Below are 18,596 nucleotides of genomic sequence, written 5' to 3'. Positions count from 1 at the left end.
CTGGGTTTCCTCCTACCTCAGGTAGAACTCAGAAGAGAGAGGTCACAATCCTGTCTGTGACAACCTTGGGAGAAGTGCAAACATTGGCCTTTTCCCCTTGGTTTGACATGCCCTGGGGATTCTTCTGACAACAGTTAGAGGGCCATTTGAAAAATAGGCCGGATCATGTCTGCCCTCATTTTGTTTTTCTAAATTATGCCCTGACCTTCCTTTCTTCCTCCTGTTTGTCTTTCTTTCCCTCCATCCTTTTCTCCTTCCTTCCATCTTCTCACCTCTTCCTCTTCCTCCACTTGCCTTTCCATTTGATGTTTCCTCTGTCTGGAACACCCTCTCTTGCTCCCTGAATCCTCATTTCCCTCAGGATCTGCTCAGCTGTTCTTCCTGGTAAGCCTCCCCTAAGAGGTACATCTCCCCAGTGCCACTATTTCCTTTGTCCTCCTTCTTTCTCTAGCCTTATTGCCACCTGGCCTTATATGTCTGTTGCTTTTGTTCATTTTCCTCTAGAAGGTGAGCAGAGCCTTCATTTTCCTAAGAACCATTGAAAGTTAAGTTGTTCCCTTATAGCCAATCTTCAGGGCTTCCCTTCAAAGTATCTCTCAGCTTTACAGGTTGATGAATTTACAGAAAAGCCTTCCTTAGAGATGGGGGGGTTTACCTAACAGCAGAGGGGATACCACACCTGGGTACCTGCCAGTATACACCAGGGTCTGTGCCATGCCTATTTTCAATAAGTTCTCAGTGGGGCCACATGCAGTTGTGGGCAGAATACACACGCCGCAGGGTATGAAAATAACTGCCCACACTCTGATTCTGGAGGGCTTGCGCCTCAAATAAGGTATGACCCCTTGTCCTCCAGGATAAAGTAATCCAAAGTCTTCACAGAGGAGGCAGTTGTACCCCAGTAAACAAGGACTCGGGTATAGACTCTGAACCTGGTTTCTCCCTGGTAGAATCCCTAAGAGTGGTTCCACCATGAATCAGCTATGCCACATAGCTCCTCCCCCAACTCCCTTTACACAAAGTTCCAATGGAGGTGTTCAAGATCTCCACTCACACTCTCCTTGTTCTTCAGAAGCAGCTGCTTCTAGTATCCTATCTACAGAAGGAGACCTAAAGTTCAGTGAGGTCAGGAGGCTGTCCAGGGTCTCCTGGATGGTACATGGGGAGCAGAAAGCAGCCCATGTGGGTCAAAACCCTGTGTTTTCTCCCTGCCAAGTGACTTCTATGAACTCCAGTTTCCATATATGTAAGGGAGGCCATGGCTATGAGGAGAAAGCAGTGACAATGTGGTTTTAAGAAACAGCACTTAAACTCTGTTGTTGAAATTGAATTATTGCTCTCCTCATGGAGATTAAAGGTGCCAGGACTGACTGTGGTTTCTATACTTTCCTGTGTGTCGAGATTCATTTATGTGTTTTGAATGTGTTTGTTGATGAACAGGGCATTCCTAGTCTGTTAAATTAATAATCTTAATATTTTATTTTAATTGTAAGGCACCTATTCCCTTTTGTTCTGTTAACAGATGCAATTAAAACAGGACACATTCAGAATTACAGAATGGATGCTATTAAACCAATAAGAAATCATCGTCTCTTGTTATTGGGCCATGTGACCCCCTGGGAACGTTTGCTCCAAATGAAAGTTGACTTTTTTATTCTCAACTGGGGTAAAGGAGGTAGTTTAACAGATAACAGCTACCCCAGAAACCCATGTGCAGAGTTTCACTAGCGATGGAGAAGCAAATACTGTTAGGGTTAGACAAAGCTACACATGTATATTCTCCAAGAAGGTGCTCAAAAACCATCGACATGGCTTTTTGAGCACCTTCAAATTAGCCTGATAACTGCCAAAGGACATGAACCCAACAATTTCCATATAAACAGCCTGCTTGCTGAAGCTGAGATATCATGGAAAATGTTCTGTCCAGAAATTCTGGGACAAAGCAAGCTGTATGAGTGTATAAGTTGCTCTCCCAACCACAGCACCACCAGCATCCTTATTTCTGGGTGGGGAGACTATTCCTGCCTCAAAGGAGAGCTGTGGTGACAGAATGAAATGGTAAGTGGGAGGTTGCTCTGTGAAGAGAAGGCTTGAGGTGCCTCCAGGGGGTGGTGTGAAGAATGTGTGTTGGGGCAGGGGCAGGGGCCAGAGGCCAGGGAATAGCATCAAAGGATGGACACACAGACACATGGGGGGAGGCTGTTTGAGAATAGTGGAAGTGCATGGTACAGCAGTTAGACTTTAAAGGGAGTTTACATGGTGAATGTTTGACTTCTGGTGGCCTATATGCAGCCTTTCAGGGCCACCACACAGACCACAACTTCCAGGGCAGAGGAGGGTCCTGCTGCTCTGAGCACCTGGGAATGAGTGGGCTAATGTTTCAGGCCAGACTGCATGAAAAACCTGTATCTTTACACTCACCGAGAGGCCCATGGGGACTGGAAGGGCTGAGTAACAACAGATACCTGTCTCCATCATTGCCCACTTGAGGCACATGCTTAGTAAATGAACTGACTGGTGGCATGGTATGTACCTTTTAAACTGCTTCTCTCTCTCTCTCCCCCTTCACTCTCTTTCTACCACTCCCTTCTACCTTTCCTCCCTCTCACTGCTGATCTCCAAGCTCTTACAGTGAAATGACTCTATTAATGCTATTACAATTTCCTTAAACTTCACATTATGTAGATGTATTTAGATATATGCATGCATATATGTTTCTACAAAAATGAGCTCCCCACATATTAACCCTTAGGTAGTGGAGTGAACAGGTATTGGGTGCAGCTGAAATGGTTTCTTTGGGAACCCTGATTTGGATGTGGTCCCTTCAGAAAGTCAGTGGGGCATCTACATTAGTTATCCCTGCAGGGACTTTGGACAGAGATCACATTTCCTTCTCCTCACTGTCCATAAGGTCGACCAGCTACCTCAGCTGAGAGCACTCCAGTCCCCTTAGGTGGCCTGTGGTGAATGATTCCTCAGGTCCCTGGCTAGCCCATGCCAAACTAGAATGAACCCAAGCAAGCAACTGGTCACTCAGAGAACTCTGACTCTCCTTAGTTCCAATGTCAGAGAGCCCATGGGTGACCCAAAATAGCATACACCTAAAAAGGGACATGTGGGGCAGGCAGCCATAATATTTTGTCAGAGAGGTAGCATTTGCTGTGGGAGTGCTAGTGCTCTGGATTACCTGCTGCTTCTTGGAGTCCTTGGGGCCAGCACTGAGTCCCCCATGCCAAGGCATTTTCTACTGCTTGGGCAACAGCAACAGAAGGCAGAGAAGAGAGAGGCAGAAAAATGTACTGACAAGATCATTGCTTAGGTATCAGACACATCTGTGGCTGTGCTGTGTTGTCTGTGTGATCTTGAGGAAGTCACTTGACTTCTCTGAGCTTCAATTCTCTTATTAAAAAAAAAGATTGACACTCGGCATAGATGCTATGGAGATTAGAGATGCAGGAAGAGCCCAGCAGCATGCTTGCAGCAGTTACTCTGATACACGTCACCTAACTGAATGATGGTAAATGGCTTTTGACATTATGTAACACATTGCAAATTAATGTTGGGAGACCCTTATCAGGCAGGGCCTTTGTAAGACTCCACTCCTGCTGTCTGTATTTCTTTCCAACCTATTTTTGTCATCTCCATCAATTCTTCCAAGTGTGTCTGGTGCAGCTCTCCTGGGAGCACAACAGAAGTCTTTCTGCCTCTAGGTCATCCCTGTCCTAGCAATCTCTCCTGCCCACAGGCAAAGGGACTTATCATAATACTGTGGGGCAGGAGTACAAAAAAATAAAAGCACTTCATGTTTATATTCCCAGTGAAAAACCAGATAACACTGTAGAGCAAGTAGCAGAGCACACAGCTCCTAACCCAAGCAGTTATTCTTTCTCCCCATGAAGACTTTGCCCGAGTCAAACATTAATGCCTATTGTAGAGGCCTGGCCAGAGGTTCCAGACATACCCACTCCACAGAGGGCTCTGTGGTGATCACTCCACATCTCCACCTGCCATGTGGCTTCTTGTGTGAACATACAGCTCATTCTAGGAGGCATGGAGGACACAATGAATGATTTGGAGCCATGAAGGAAGTCACAGCAGATGTGAAGCTGGTCTGTCACACGTCTAGTGAATGGGTCTCAGGAGAATTGTGGGAAAGAATAAATGCAATGACTTTTGAATGAGTGACTTTATAGAGTGAGGTTTGCATCATTTTCCCTTAAGAGATGGCTCATAAGCAAATGGTAATTCTCATCCATATGGCTTGAACCTTGCATGAAATTAGTCCCAAGTATTGATGATGAGAAAGCAATTTTGAGGTTTCAGTTCTGCAGTGTGTCTATCCTGTGTCTCAATGCATCAGTCAAAAGAATGAAATTATTATGAGGTCACATTAGTAAGATGTTTAAAAATATCATATATGTCTAAAACTGTTTTACTTAAAAACATAATGATACATGAGCATAAAGCATCAGATAAATTCTATTATCATAGTGATGATAATGATCTTACAACTGGAATGCTTGCAAATATTTTGATGGCATTAAAACATAGATTTCCATTACATTTTTAATTTAGATATCCATGGGGTGTCCTACCATGCTGTTTGATTCACAATGACTAGATCAAAAAATTAATTAGAAATTAAAGTTAAACCAACTGGCTCAGTTTTTCCAAAGTATAAAAACAAATTGTACAAGACAAGAAGACATTGTACATCTAGAAACTTCTCATATTTGGCTTCCTGAGCTGTTCATGTGAAATGTAATCTATTATTTGCTTATCCATCCATTCAGCCATCCTTTGGTCTGCCCATCCATTCATCCAGCAATCTATTTACATCTCTTCTGTCTATAATCATCAGCTTCCCTTATGTAGGTTGGCTCCACACTTAAGGATTCTGTGAATTGATAATAGGCCATCTAACTAGTGTAAGTTGTTTTAAAAGATCATCTCTTTCATACTTCTTTTGCCAGCAGGCCTGGGCAGGATGCTGACCATTGGGAGTTGAATGAGAGAAGGGATGTCTTGTCAGTGGGCTGCTTCTAGTAGTGTTCAATAGCTTGGGGGTCCAGGATGGATACTGAACAACACAACACACCTTGCCCTCCATAACCAAATGCAAGGGGCCCAGTCAGGTAGGGTGGCCCTTAGGAGAAGCATGGAGGGATGGGGGATGATCATATTCCATCTTACCTAGGGCTTTCTGGAGACCAAAACACATTGGGGAGGAGGTGAAGGGCATTATTCCAGCCAGCCCTTACTTAGCTGTGGAGGTGAGTATTGAACAGATTCACAGCCAAAGCTCCTGTTGGAGAGAAGCTCCTTAATGGAGAAGTACTCTGCAGACAGCTCCATGCTACTTCCTCCCAATCATTCATCAGAACTGATAGGGCTTCATATCATGGTGCAGATGGGCTGTGAGGAGGAGGCTCAGCTAGACTGAATGGACTGAATATCCAGTCTCCTGGAAACAGTCTTCCTATACACAGCCCCTCTAACCCTTGCTTGACATGTTTGGCCTCCTAGATCTAAACTTTGTGTTAAATATAAAAGACACAAAGGACAGCCCAGGATTTTGGGTGCTCAGGAAATTGGTGGCCAGAATCAGTAACAATCTAGATTTTAGCTCTTTGAACTTGGGGACCAGCCATGTTTATTGCTCATCTGTGCAACACAGAGTCTTGATGTATAGTAGGCTCTCAATATATTTACTGAATGAGTGAACAAACAAAGGAATGCAGGAATAAGCACTGACTTGGCTCAAATTAGTTCCAAAGGACTAATTAGGGCCATGGACAAAGGAAACTTTATTAGTTGTTCAGGCTCATGGGATAGAATTGCCAATTATTATAAAATACAGAGCTATGCAATGTATGAGACATGCATACTAAAAACTGCCTATTGCTATCTCAAGCTCAAATGTAACTGGGAATTTTGTGATTTTATTTGCTAAATCTGGCAACCCACCATGAGGAGAAGTCATTGGTAAACATATGATCAGAACACAGGCTCCCCCAATCAGTCCATCCTTTTTTAAATTAAATTTTAACTTAAGTGCAGTAAGACAGTTTTTCTGACATATCACCTTGTGCAGCTATTTCCTGAAGTGTGCACATGTGCACACACATGGTAGACATGCATACACACCATGGCAGTGCCCACATGGTATACATTCGGATGACCTTTACAAGGCAAAACAGGGCTGAAGGGTGGGTGGTATGAAAAAGTCACAGACCTCCACATTGGGCTGAGCAAGCAACTGAGGTTAGAGAGACAGAAATAGACTATCGAGTCCCAGATATTTTTAAGTTTTTTAAAAAAAACTTAAATTTACCTACAATAAAACTGCCTTTTGCGTGTAGACAGTTCTTTGAGCTCTAATATATGTGTGGCTTCACCTAACCACCACCACAGTGAACACATAGGTAGTTTAGGTAGTTCTAGCACTCCAGATACTCAAACAGCTACTCCCTTCCCTTCAAACCTTCCCCACCCCCATCCCTGACAACCACTGATCTGTGATCTGTGATCTGTACCTACGGTTGTGGCTTCTTCAGTATGTCATATAAATACAGTTATCCATTATGTGCACTTTTGAGACTGGTTTGTTTGCCTCAGCAAAATGCTTTTGAGATGTATTCACATTGTTACACATATCAGTAGATTTTTCCTCTTCATGCTTAAAAACATGCCATTATGAGATGTGCCACAGTTTCTTTTTTAACTGCTTTTTAGAGATTTTATTTACTTATTTTTAGAGAGAAAGGAATGGAGAGAGAATGACAGGGAGAAACATCAATGTGTGGTTGCCTCTCATGTGCCCACTACTATGAGCATGGTCTGTAACCCAGGTCCTGTACCCTGACTGAGAATCAAAACAGGGACCCATTGGTTAGCAGTCCAGCACTCAATCCACTGAGCCACACCAGCCAGGGAGAGGTGTGCCACAATTTCTTTATCCAGCTACCCACTTAAAGATCTCTGGATTTTTTTCCTATTTTTACAATTATGAGTAGAGCAGCTATAAGCATACATGAATGAGTTTTTTGTATGAACCTAAGTTTTTGTTGTTTTAGGGTAAATACCTGGTTGGAGAAATGCTGGGTTTTGTGCACTGATTAATTTTATAAGAAATTGCCACAGTTTTTCAGAGTAAATACATTGTTTCAAATTCTCATAAACAATATGAGCACTCTTAGTTGTTCCACATCCTTGCCAAATCTTCTTCGTATTACTGGTTTTTCTGTTTTCTTTTTATTTTTGGAACTTCTAATAACTGTAGTATCTGATTGTGATTTTAATTAGCATTTTCCTCGTGATTAATAATACAGAGCAACTCTCTGTGGGCTCATCTGCCAACCATTTAACTTCTACAGTAAAATGTTTTATTAAGTCTTTTGGGCACTTTTTAATTGCATTGTTTGCTTTCTTACTATTGACCTTGAGTTCTTTATAGATTCTGGATACTAGTGCTTTGTTGGATATGAGATTTGCACATATTTTTTTATAGTTTATACTTTGTTTTTCATTCTCAACAGTTGTTTTCTTTTTACAGGGCAAAAATTTTAAGTTTTGCTTAAGTCCAAATTGCAAATATTTTCTTTACAGATTGTACTTTTGTCTAACTCAAAGTCATGAAGATTTTCTCCTATGTTTTCTTTGAAAAGTTTTATGGCTTCATATTTTATATTCATATCTATCATTAATTTTGAGTTAATCTGAGGCAACTTCACTAGGTTAAGATTCAATTTTGTTTGCATATCAGTAACCAACTGTTCCAGCACCATTTGTTGAAACTTTACTGTTTCTCCATTGAATTTTCTCTGAACTTTTTCAAAAACTAATTGACTATATTAGCCACAGTTATGTGAATCTGTTTCTGGATTCTACTTTCTGTTTCACTGATCTAGATATCTGTCCCTTTGCCAATATCACATATTGTAATAACACAATAAGTTTTAAAATTGGGAAGCATGAATCCTCCAATTTTATTTTTCTTTTTAAAAAATGCTTGGATTTATAGTTCCTTTCCTTTCAACATAAATTTTAGAATCTATTTATTCATATACATGCATAATCCTGTTGGGATTTTGATTGGAATTACATTGATCTTTAGACCAATTTGGGAAGAGCTGACATCAACCATACTGAGTCTTCCAACTCATGGTCATGGTATGTTTCTACATTTAATAGATTTTTACTTTCTTTCATCAATATTTTATAATTTTTACCCCAGTAATCCTGAATATTTTTGTTACTTATGTGAAATACACAAGTGTTTTAATTCCTAAAGCATTGTTATTTTTCGAATTTCAGCATTCAGTTATTTATTACTAGGATATAAAAATTCAGTGGGGTTTTGTGTGTTAATCTTGTATCCTGCAACCTTGCTAAACTCATTACATAGTTTCAAGAGTATTTCTTTAAATTCTGTAGGATTCTTTATGTGGACAAATCAGGTAATCTGTGAGTAGGGACATTTTTATTTCAATTTTTCCTATCTGTATGTCTTTTATTTTTCTTACATTATTGCCCTGGCTACAATTTCCATTGTAATATTGAAAAGGAAGAATAAGAGTTTACCTTCTTGCTCAGTTCCTAAACTTAGAGAGAAAAGCATTTATTCTGTCACCAAGCATGATTTGGTTGTGGTGTGTGTGTGTGTGTGTGTGTGTGTGTGTGTGTGTGTGCATGAAAGAGACAGGGGCAGAGGACAGGAAGAGAGAAAGTCCTTTATCAGATTAAGAAAACGCCTTTATATTACTGGTTTGCTGAGTTTTTGTCATGAATAAATATTACATTTTGTCATATTTTTTCAGCATTAGTTGATATGATCATGTACTTTTTTCTTTTGAACCTAATATGCCATATTACACTGATTACTGAATAATGAATCAATTTGCATTCCCACTTGGTTGTTGTGTATTTTATTTTTACATATTGCTGGATTCAATTTACCATTTTGTTGAAGTATGTTGTGTCTATATTCATCGGGAATATTGGCCTGTAATTTTCTTTATTTATATTGTCTATGTGTAATTTTAGTATCAGGGTAAGCTGGCCTTAGAAAATAAGTTAAGAATTGCTCCTTCTTCTATTTACTGGAAAAGATCATGTTAAAAGTGTTATTGTCATCTTTAAATGTTTGGTAAAATTTACCAATAAATCCATTTGGCCCTAGAGTTTTGAGGGGAAGCTTCTTAACTATAAATTCAGTCTCTTTAAAATATATAGGTCTTTATGGCCTATTTGTTCATGAGTGAGATTTTAGTTTGTGAGAACTTTATAGTTAAATAGTTTACACTCCCTGGAACCCTGTAAGAGGGGTGTTTCCACAACTGAGTAAACTGAAGCCCTGAAACCTAAAAAAAGTTGTTTGTGACAGAGCTGGACTTCTAAGCCAGGATCTGAGGCCAAATCCACCCCTTACTCTGTGCATTCTACTTCTTCATATGGTAACAGTCATAAACATCAGACTACCTTTCAGTGCACTGGTGTCTACAGTTGAATTTCACTATGAAGAATAGGAACAGATTTAATGTGGGGGGCAGGAGGTAAAAAAAAAAAAAGCATTCTCTTTTAAGTTCAGTCCTGGCCCCTCCATGCTAACAGGCATGGTGTAGGCCAATCTTCTTACTTGTGGGCTGAGCAAAAGACTTTTATGCATTGCTTCCAGTGCATGGCAGTTAGAGTAGCCACAGCTTGACTAGTTTCTCTGGGTCCTGAAGATGAAGAGAGATGTAAGTACAGAAACTGCAGGGTGCTTAAGTCACTCTCAACTCCCATCCTATTGCTTCATATCCACACTATGGTAGTTCTGAGAACTCAGCAGTGCCACACTAGGAACATTTACATAACTCTAAGGAAAGACTAGATTTATGTGAGAGTCTGTTAAATGGCTGATATCCAAGAAAACACACAAACATACATAACATGGACCCTGGGCACAGAGAGAGGTGATATTTGAAAGTTCAGAACAATGGAAAGATTCATAAGTCAGGAATGGCACAGCCAGATGGGCACTGAGCATCCTTCAGGCCAAACCTGCACCTCTCACTTTACATCTGGAAACACTGAGAAGAGAGGATTCAATTTGCTGAAGGTCTTTGTCTAGATTACTTCTGCTGATGCCCTATTCTCTCCACTCTCCTCTTTACTTTTTAAAAAGATTTTATTTATTTATTATTAGAGAGGGGGAAAGGTGGGGAGAAAGAAGAAGAAAAACATCAATGTGTGGCTGCCTCTTGTGTGTTCCCCAATGGGGATCTGGCCCACAACCCAGGCATGTGCCTTGACTGGGAATTGAACCAATGACCCTTCCGTTTCTAGGCTGGCATTTAATCCACTGAGTCACACCAGCTGGGGCTCTTATTTTAAATTATTAAAGAGAAAAACATTATGATTTCAGGGGAATCCAATGCCCTCAGGTAATCTCTTAACCTGATATTTTTTTCCTCTTATTAGAGTATATCTTCTAGTAGTTTCATGTGATCTTTTCCTCAAACTGATCACCAACCAACCAGAACAACATACTTCGTACATACTCCTTTACTAAAGAACATGGCCAAGGGTGGAAAAGGCCCCAAGGGCAAGAAGATCACCCTCAATGTGGCCAAGAATTGTATCAAAATCACATTTGATGGGAGAAAACGCCTTGACTTGAGCAAGATGGGAATTACCAACTTCCCCAAGTGTATTCTGAGACTGAACGATATAGATGAGCTTGATCTTAGCCGGAATATGATCAAGAAGATCCCTGATTCAATCTCTAAGTTCCAGAACCTACGGTGGTTGGACCTGCACAGCAACTACATTGACAAGCTTCCTGAGTCCATTGGCCAGATGAGTACTCTGCTGTACCTCAATGTCAGCAACAACAGGCTGACCACCAACGGGCTACCTGTGGAACTTAACCAGCTCAAGAACATTCGCACTGTGAATTTAGGTTTGAACCACCTGGAAAGTGTGCCCACCACGCTGGGTGCTCTAAAGGAGCTCCATGAGGTAGGACTCCATGACAACCTGCTCAACAACATCCCCAACAGCATCTCCAAGCTGCCCAAGCTAAAAAAGCTCAACACAAAGCGAAACCCCTTCCCCATGGCAGAGGAGTCTGACGCATTCATAGACTCCATCAAGAGGCTGGAAAACTTATATCTGGTCGAGGCCAAGGATCTATGTGGGCCTTGCCTGAGAAAATGTCAGCAGGCCCGAGACAAGCTGAACAAAATCAAGAGCATGGCTGTGACAACACCAAGAAAAGCCATCTTCAGTAATTTGGTCTCACCCAACTCCATGGCCAAGGAGTCTCAGGAAGATTGGAGGTGACCTTGGACCCTGACCCTGAGGCAGAAAGGAAAAACAGAGGGAGGGTAGATGACAATGGGCTGCATCCACAGAAAATTGAGAGATTGCCTTATTACTGCAATAGTTACTCCAGCCAAGCCCATAAAATACCTTTCCCTACCATGTTGGTTTGTGATTTTCTTGATTGAAAGGCTTTTAGTTCTTTGTCATTGTCTTCTCCACATGTGCACACCCACACATGAGTAAAGAAAGGGCTTTCTGTCTCACTTCTGTTTCGTAACTCCCCTGCCTGCAGCCCCATGGTCTGAGCAGTTAATGTTGTTAGCACACTCTTAGTCTCATTATCATACATTTCAGAACTGACCACCAGCTTTTGAAAATGGAGCTTGTCCTATGGATCTGTTTGGGGCAGAACTTCAAATTCCAGGGATCTCAGAGCATGGGTGCTAGGAGCAGGTGGGCATTTAGCCTTGGATGGGAACAAAACTAGGACACAGAGATGGGCAGGTATTACCATTAAGTATTGGCAGGTAACATATTGGGCTCAAAGTAGTGCCATCTTTTCTCTTATCTGTGTTTGCATAATATGCTCTAGGTGCTTTATGCAGACTAAACCTCAAGAACTTAACTATGAATGAGAGAGGTTTCAGTCCTATCTTCTTCTGTCCAGTTCTTTTCCAGACTTTTGTAGGAGTAGGGAAAGAAAGGCTACAGGTCTGAGTTGGCACAGTCAATAAATAAATAACCTTTCTAGGCACTGTGCTTGATGCAGAAACTGTGTCCAATGGGGAAAAGCTTGGCCTATCCTGTGCAGCCTGTAGGGAAGACCCCTTGAAAGCAGACAGACAGAATGCCATTATCTGAGGAAATTAGGAGATTAGGACCACATAGTGCCTAGGACTGGCTTGGCAGAGAGAAAGTCGAAGACTCAGCAGTTGGCCAGATGTAGGTTCAGGACAGCTGTTCTTCTTGCCATTTTCTTGAGCATCTCACTTAAATTTGGTTCCCTCATCTGTAAGGTAGGAATAATTCAGCCCCAAATCCAAGGTCATTATGTGTCTAAAGCAAACACCACACAGTGTAAGTACTCAATAGAAGTTAATTCTCTCTAAGAACTGGAGCTTTGTGAATTTCAAGACTGAGGTACTACTTTGGACACTGTCCCTCTTTATACCAGATATTCAGACAGAAAAGACAAGGGTAGAGTCAGTCCTCACAATAGCAGAGAACTTTTCACTGTACCGCTCACTCAAACTTCCATACTGCATAAAAGGATCAAGAAAAATATCTTTAGAAAAGCTTTAAAAATTAATGAAGAATTTTCTGTGTTGGCAGCCAGTTCTGTCAAATGAAAGCACTGAGAATTATGCTGGGTTCAGTGGGACTATTTCTTTTTTCACATTATAAACCACAGCAGACTGTGTGCTTCACTTCTTTACTTCTCATTGCTTATTTTCCTTTATAATTCTTAGCCATTGTCTTTCTAAAATATAGATTAAAAATTCCCTTCTCAGTGTTCCCTTTATTAAATGTTTTCCATTATAAAAGTGACAAAGACACACTATAATTTTAAACATAACAGCTTTTAAGTAGACACAATTCTACAGTGTAAGCCAGATATAATATTGACAGAGTTCCTTACTAGTTATTCTGCTGTGTGTATTTTTATGTAGTTAAAATTACAGCATTCACCTCATTTTCATCTTTCCTTGAAATCTGTGTTGTTACATGATCTTAATGACCATAATTTCAAACATCTGCAAGATAAACATAAATATACATAACTATACGTTACTATTGAGCATTTATGTGTTTCCAGTTTTTCACTAATAGAAACAGTTTTGTGATGAAAGCCTGAATGACTAAGATTTTTGAAATATGTTGCATTATTTCCTTGGTATAGCTCCAGTACTGCAAATATTGTGTTGAAGGGCATGTTTTTTAAATGTTTGATACATGCTATCAATTACCTTATAAAAAGTTTTTGCATATTCATATATCTACCAGTAATATTTTAGAGAATCCATTTTACTGTGTCCTTGCCAGCATTAAATAGCATCCTTTATACTTTTCCCTTTGTTTAATGTTGGATAAAATTAAAAGCCCTTTTGAAGATTAATGGAGCAGTTTTGTCTATGATGTACATAGTGAGATGTCATGCCAGGAGCCAGTACTAGTACGTCAGGCCTTGAACATGACCTTATGGTAGACTTTCTGTTACGTCAGCTACTTCATCTCTGAGCCAAGAAGTATAGAATCTCCTTAGAATCAGTGTTCCCTTCTTATTTATTTAAAAGTATCAGCAAAGAACCAGGAATTAGGTAAAAAGATGTCCCTTTGCCCCTAGGAAGGATCTTGGCCTGCACCACAGATTTCCCCCTCTATTTGCTCTCCGCCCTATTGCAGCACAGTCTTTCACTTTGCCTGTCTCAAAATTCTTCTCCAAAGTACCACTCTGGATTTGCTACCAACTGAATGGTTGGTGTGCAAGATGACATTTATTTGCCAGCTTTGATATAGGTGCTTTTTTAAGCTTTCTTTCTCACAGCCATATCTTAGGAAGAGTATTTTTTAAAATCTTCACCCAAGGGTATGTTTATAGCTTTTAAAGAGAGAGGAAGGGTGAGAGAGAGGGAAACATCAATGTAACAAACATCAATTGGTTTTCTCCCATACATGCCCCAACCATGGATTGAACCCACAAACCCGGGTATGTGCCCTGACTAGGAATGGAATCCACATTTGGTATATGAGATGATGCTCCTACCTATCCAAGCCACCCAGCCAGGGTGGGAAGAGGTTTTAAGTGTATTTAGTTTCACCAACATTGAGATATCAATGGATAGAGGGCTTTGGTTTTCCATTAGCCCTTAGATATCTTAGGTAACATTAGATACCTTGTTAGCCAGGAAACCCTGGCTGTAGGATGAAGCCCTCCATGTAAAGAATGGAGGTAGAAATCATTTTCTATATTTTGTTTCTTTTTCTGTCAAAGAAAATGTTTGTTGTTGATGTTTCTTCATGCTCTAAAATACCACATTAATCTTTAGCCCCTGGAAGTTGTAGTAAGCCTAAAAACACTTGATAGGAAAACCATGGGGTTTCTCTTTCCTCAAACAGAATGAAAGCTTATTCCACTAACCTACTCATCACCCTCTCTGAAAGCCAGGTGTAACCTAGGTGACCCATGCATGACCTCTGTCCTTGTGTTTTGCATCTGTGATCTGGAGTAATTGCTTCTGCCTCTTGTGTCTCTGTTCCCAGGATAGGCTCACCATTTCCCTAGAGTAGCTTATGGCAAAAACTTGAAGACTGATCAGCTAATATGAATAATCAACTCTGAAGAAGAAAAGCACTCAGAAGGAGAAAGTGAAAGGGTATATTCCAGAAGCCAAGCTCCCCGGTGCTCTCTAAGCCACGGACTTGCTTCTTAAATTCACTATGCTTCTCTTTGCTTCAGATCATCTATGTGTGAAAATGACTTTGGAAATATTTTTCAAATATTTCTCATGTATATAAAGAGAATATTAAAGAAAATAATAGATATAAATTATAGACAATTAAAAATTTTGAAGAAGACATTAAGACTTAAAAGACTTATGGTCTCTACACTTTACTCAACCTGGTAAAATTTTGACACCAGTTGCCTGTCATGATTTATGTATATATAATGTAATACCCCAAGCAACTAAAATGTATACAAAAAATTCATACAGAGAAATACACTAAAATGCTATAGGTAAATCAAAGTAGAATTTTAACAAATCTTTCAGTGATGCACAGGTAGGAAGGAAAAAGAAAACACATGTGAACAACGGGGAAAAGAATAAGAAACTAGAAATAAAATGGCAGACTTCTGTTCTAACATTTTAATAATTACATTAAATGTAAATAGTCATCTTTATTTGTTATGATAAAACTATAAAACTATAGTTTTATAGTTTTATCATTAAAAAAAGTTTTATCACTGTTTATCAAACTATAAACAACTAAATTTCCCTGAATAGACAAATGGGTAAACACTATGGTACATCCATAGCATAGAATACTCATCAGCAATAAAAAGGAACATAGTATTGAAACATTCAAGAACTCAGATAGATCTCAATGACATTATTCTGAGTAAAACTGGCCCGTCTCCAAAAGTCACACACTCTATGATTCCATATGGAGAACATTTCCTAAATGATAAAAAAGATAGAAATGAAAAACAAATCAGAGGTTGCCAGGCTTTTAGGTTGATGGGGTGTGGTAGAGGGTGGGCTTGACCACGAAGTGGTAGCACAAGACATAGCTTTGCAGAAATAAAAATAATTGCATGTGGTGGTGGTGGTGGTTACACAAAACTACATGATAAAATGACAAAAAATTGTGCACACATATTGTACCTTGTCAATTTACCACTTTTGAAATTGTACTATAGTTACATAAAGTTCAACTACTGGCAGAAATTAAATGAAGGCTGTGTGGAAACTCCACGTATTATTTTTGCAACTTCCTGTGAATCTGTAGTTAATTTAAAATAAAAAATTAAACACAATCTTACAACCCAGATGCAGCAATAAATGGATCTTTGTACATGTGTCATGTGTTAATTTCTGAGTAACCATGGGGAAGATTATCTGCTAAGAGCATCCCAAACAGTTAAGGCATTTCAGGACAAAGAGCGCCTTCACCTCAGTTCACCAAACTAATCTAAATTATCCATTGTACATCATGTCCTTGAAGGTCCCTGAGAAAGATGCTGAAACAAAAGAAAACACCTGGCTTCTTTACTTTTGTCCCAGGCTTTTTGGAAGAGGCTAGGCCCAAAAGCAAATGAGTGAGTGGGCTTTGAATCAGTGAATTTCTGCCCTTACAGTTCTGGGTTTCTGTACCCCTGTCCCTAACCCCATGGAAGCATCCCACCAGGTTGTTCAGTTCACTCTGGTTCCATCGATCCTACTCTGGACCCAGGTCTGAGCTGGGTAGTCTCTGCAATCACACTTCCAGGGCTGTGCTGTACCAGGAAGCCTATGAGCATGTTTCTGCACTTGGTGAAAAAGCTGCAGCTCTCTTCATCCAAGTAATTGTGTGCATCATAGACACATAGACACACAGTTGGTCAGCCATGTCAGTCTCTAGAGAGCAGGTTTGAGGATCAGATTGGGGAGGAAGAGGACTTCAATTATAACTTCCACACTGCCAGCAGTGGTGCCTCTGGTCTGTTACTGACTCTCTTGGAAGGTCATCTTCTTACAGGTATTTACAGCTTCTTAGGGTTTGATTTTTAAGTTCTTTGTCTTTCATTATTTTTCAAAGATAATCTATAAAAGGAAATTCTGACAACACTGAAATATAGAACTTTGTGCCAAAAATGCATTTCATTCCAAACATTATTAAGTAAGCTATGCAATTGAGAGAACACTTCAGAATTTATAGACACCCAGATATGATAGGGTCCCAAATATAAACACTGTCTCACACCCAACAGCTTCCTCTAAGCCCAGGACACTTCTGACTTGATGACACATCAAATGAGTATTTTACTTGGTCAGAGACCACAGCTACAGAAGAAGGCCTTTAGCATATTTGAAGATTTGTGCTGTGTGAGCGTGGAAGAGGCAGATAGACATCCTAATCTTGTATCTGAGTTTTTTCTAAATTGATTTTCTAAACTGTCCAGCCAATATGAACTGAGATCAGTGAGAAGCAATGCATCTGAGCTAGATTATGCTAGCTTCCCAAAGAAATGTCTGTATACAAAAAAATCCAAATGTTAGGGCCCTACTTTTTCAGAGAAACAAAATAGAGAATTATATTCTGCAGTGCTCTTTCTTCAAATTTTATAAAAACAAAATTAACTTCTTTGGTACCCACTACCCTTTAGGCAAGGGCACACTTGATATTCAGTGACAAAAGAAAATATATTTTGTGGAGAGAAATATAAAAATTCCCCTGATTCTTGTTGTTTGTCACTGGAAAATGATATAACCTAGCAGAACAGCTTTGTTCTTTTATAGTTTCAGGACAATTACAATAACTGGATGACTTCAGGTTCATGATCAGATTTACTTTTTTTCTCCTTTAAAGGAGTTCTGGGGTAATGTTTAAAAGATCATTGCACCTTATATTTAATTTTGAAGCTTTTTGCAGACCTTTTTGGAAGGGCACAGATAACTGTAATTGTAAGAGTATATGTTTATTCTCATTGATATTCCAAACTAAGCTGTCCTTTCCCTATAACTTCAGCTATTCCTGCTGTTTTCTGGCTGGTCCCCTCACCTCTCAGCAGAGCCTGCCTGGGTCTACCATGGAGGAGTTTTCTGGCTGTCAGACTTATCCAAGGGGTCTAGCTAGTTTTAGAGTAGAAACCCCTGTCAGCTTGCAGAGCCCAGCAGCCCACAGATGTTCGATTATGCTGCCATGCTGCTTTCAGAATGGTCTAGTCTTGTACCATGGGGAGATGCAGATGGATTACAGATCCTAAGTTCATCCAAACTTTGCAAGTATTTTCTCCTCAGGATCCAGGCTCACAAAGCTCCTTGGAATTCAATTAGGAAAGCTGCCATGACCACTGGAATTCTAGGCAAATCTCTGGTACTCAAAGACTCTGTTTTCCTGTGTGTGGGGGATGGCTTCTATTGGGGCTAAGTCAGTCACCAAGAGCTGGAGGCTGGAGGTATGAAAACCTATAGAACAAACCAAGCATCTTGGGCCAGTTGAAAACTCTCAGAACCTTATTAAATGCAGAGAAGCTCATGATCACTAGTGTCCAAAACACAGCTTGTCATTTTTAAAGACTAATAGTATGAACTGGGCATTGCCCTTAGAAGTCAAATTTAAACATGTCAGAAACAATGGCCAGCCTAAGGCTGGGAGCTACCACTGCCTCCCCATCCTGAAGTTCTGAAAGTACACGGAGGCTCTTGAGAGAGGGCAGGAAAGGAGGGAGGCCAAAGAGCAAACAGTATAGAAGCTGCCTGTTTTTAATCAATCACTCCATAAACATGCCCCCAAAATACAGTAGGTGATTCTTAAACTAAGCAAAGAAATTACAATCTATTGAGTACCTACTCTGAGTCCAAATTGACTTGATCCCAGAGGTCACGGCTGGCTGTTGCTGCACAGCCTCACCATGTGCCCAGGCTGCATGCATGGTCTCAAAGCCTAGCACCAACAATTTGGCTGGGGCTTCCTTATTTTGTCAAAGCTCCCCTCTGCTATTTCTTGGAATACTATGCATTGTTCCCAACTGACCTTAGCAGCTTACCCATTTTATATTTTCTGAGCACCTCCATGCTTGGAGG

The 18,596-nt window shown here is 40.2% G+C and overlaps 2 protein-coding genes across 5 annotated transcripts in view; one reads left to right on the top strand and one right to left on the bottom strand.

The window, feature by feature from the left end:
• Positions 1-18,596, bottom strand: part of WDFY4 (WDFY family member 4) — a 370,216-nt gene that overhangs the window by 70,400 nt on the left and 281,220 nt on the right. The window lies entirely within an intron of this gene.
• On the top strand, positions 10,472-14,657 carry LRRC18 (leucine rich repeat containing 18). The gene is made up of 2 exons (XM_037056675.1): positions 10,472-11,324; positions 14,572-14,657. Exons 1-2 carry the CDS (start codon positions 10,561-10,563, stop codon positions 14,591-14,593), a joined length of 786 nt encoding a protein of 261 aa, XP_036912570.1. The 5' UTR covers positions 10,472-10,560; the 3' UTR covers positions 14,594-14,657.

This window comes from Sturnira hondurensis, unplaced genomic scaffold (assembly GCF_014824575.4).
Source record: "Sturnira hondurensis isolate 20B ecotype Veracruz unplaced genomic scaffold, ASM1482457v3 Scaffold0009125, whole genome shotgun sequence".
NCBI classification, from domain to species: domain Eukaryota; kingdom Metazoa; phylum Chordata; class Mammalia; order Chiroptera; family Phyllostomidae; genus Sturnira; species Sturnira hondurensis.
This window is presented reverse-complemented; position numbering and strand designations above follow the sequence as displayed.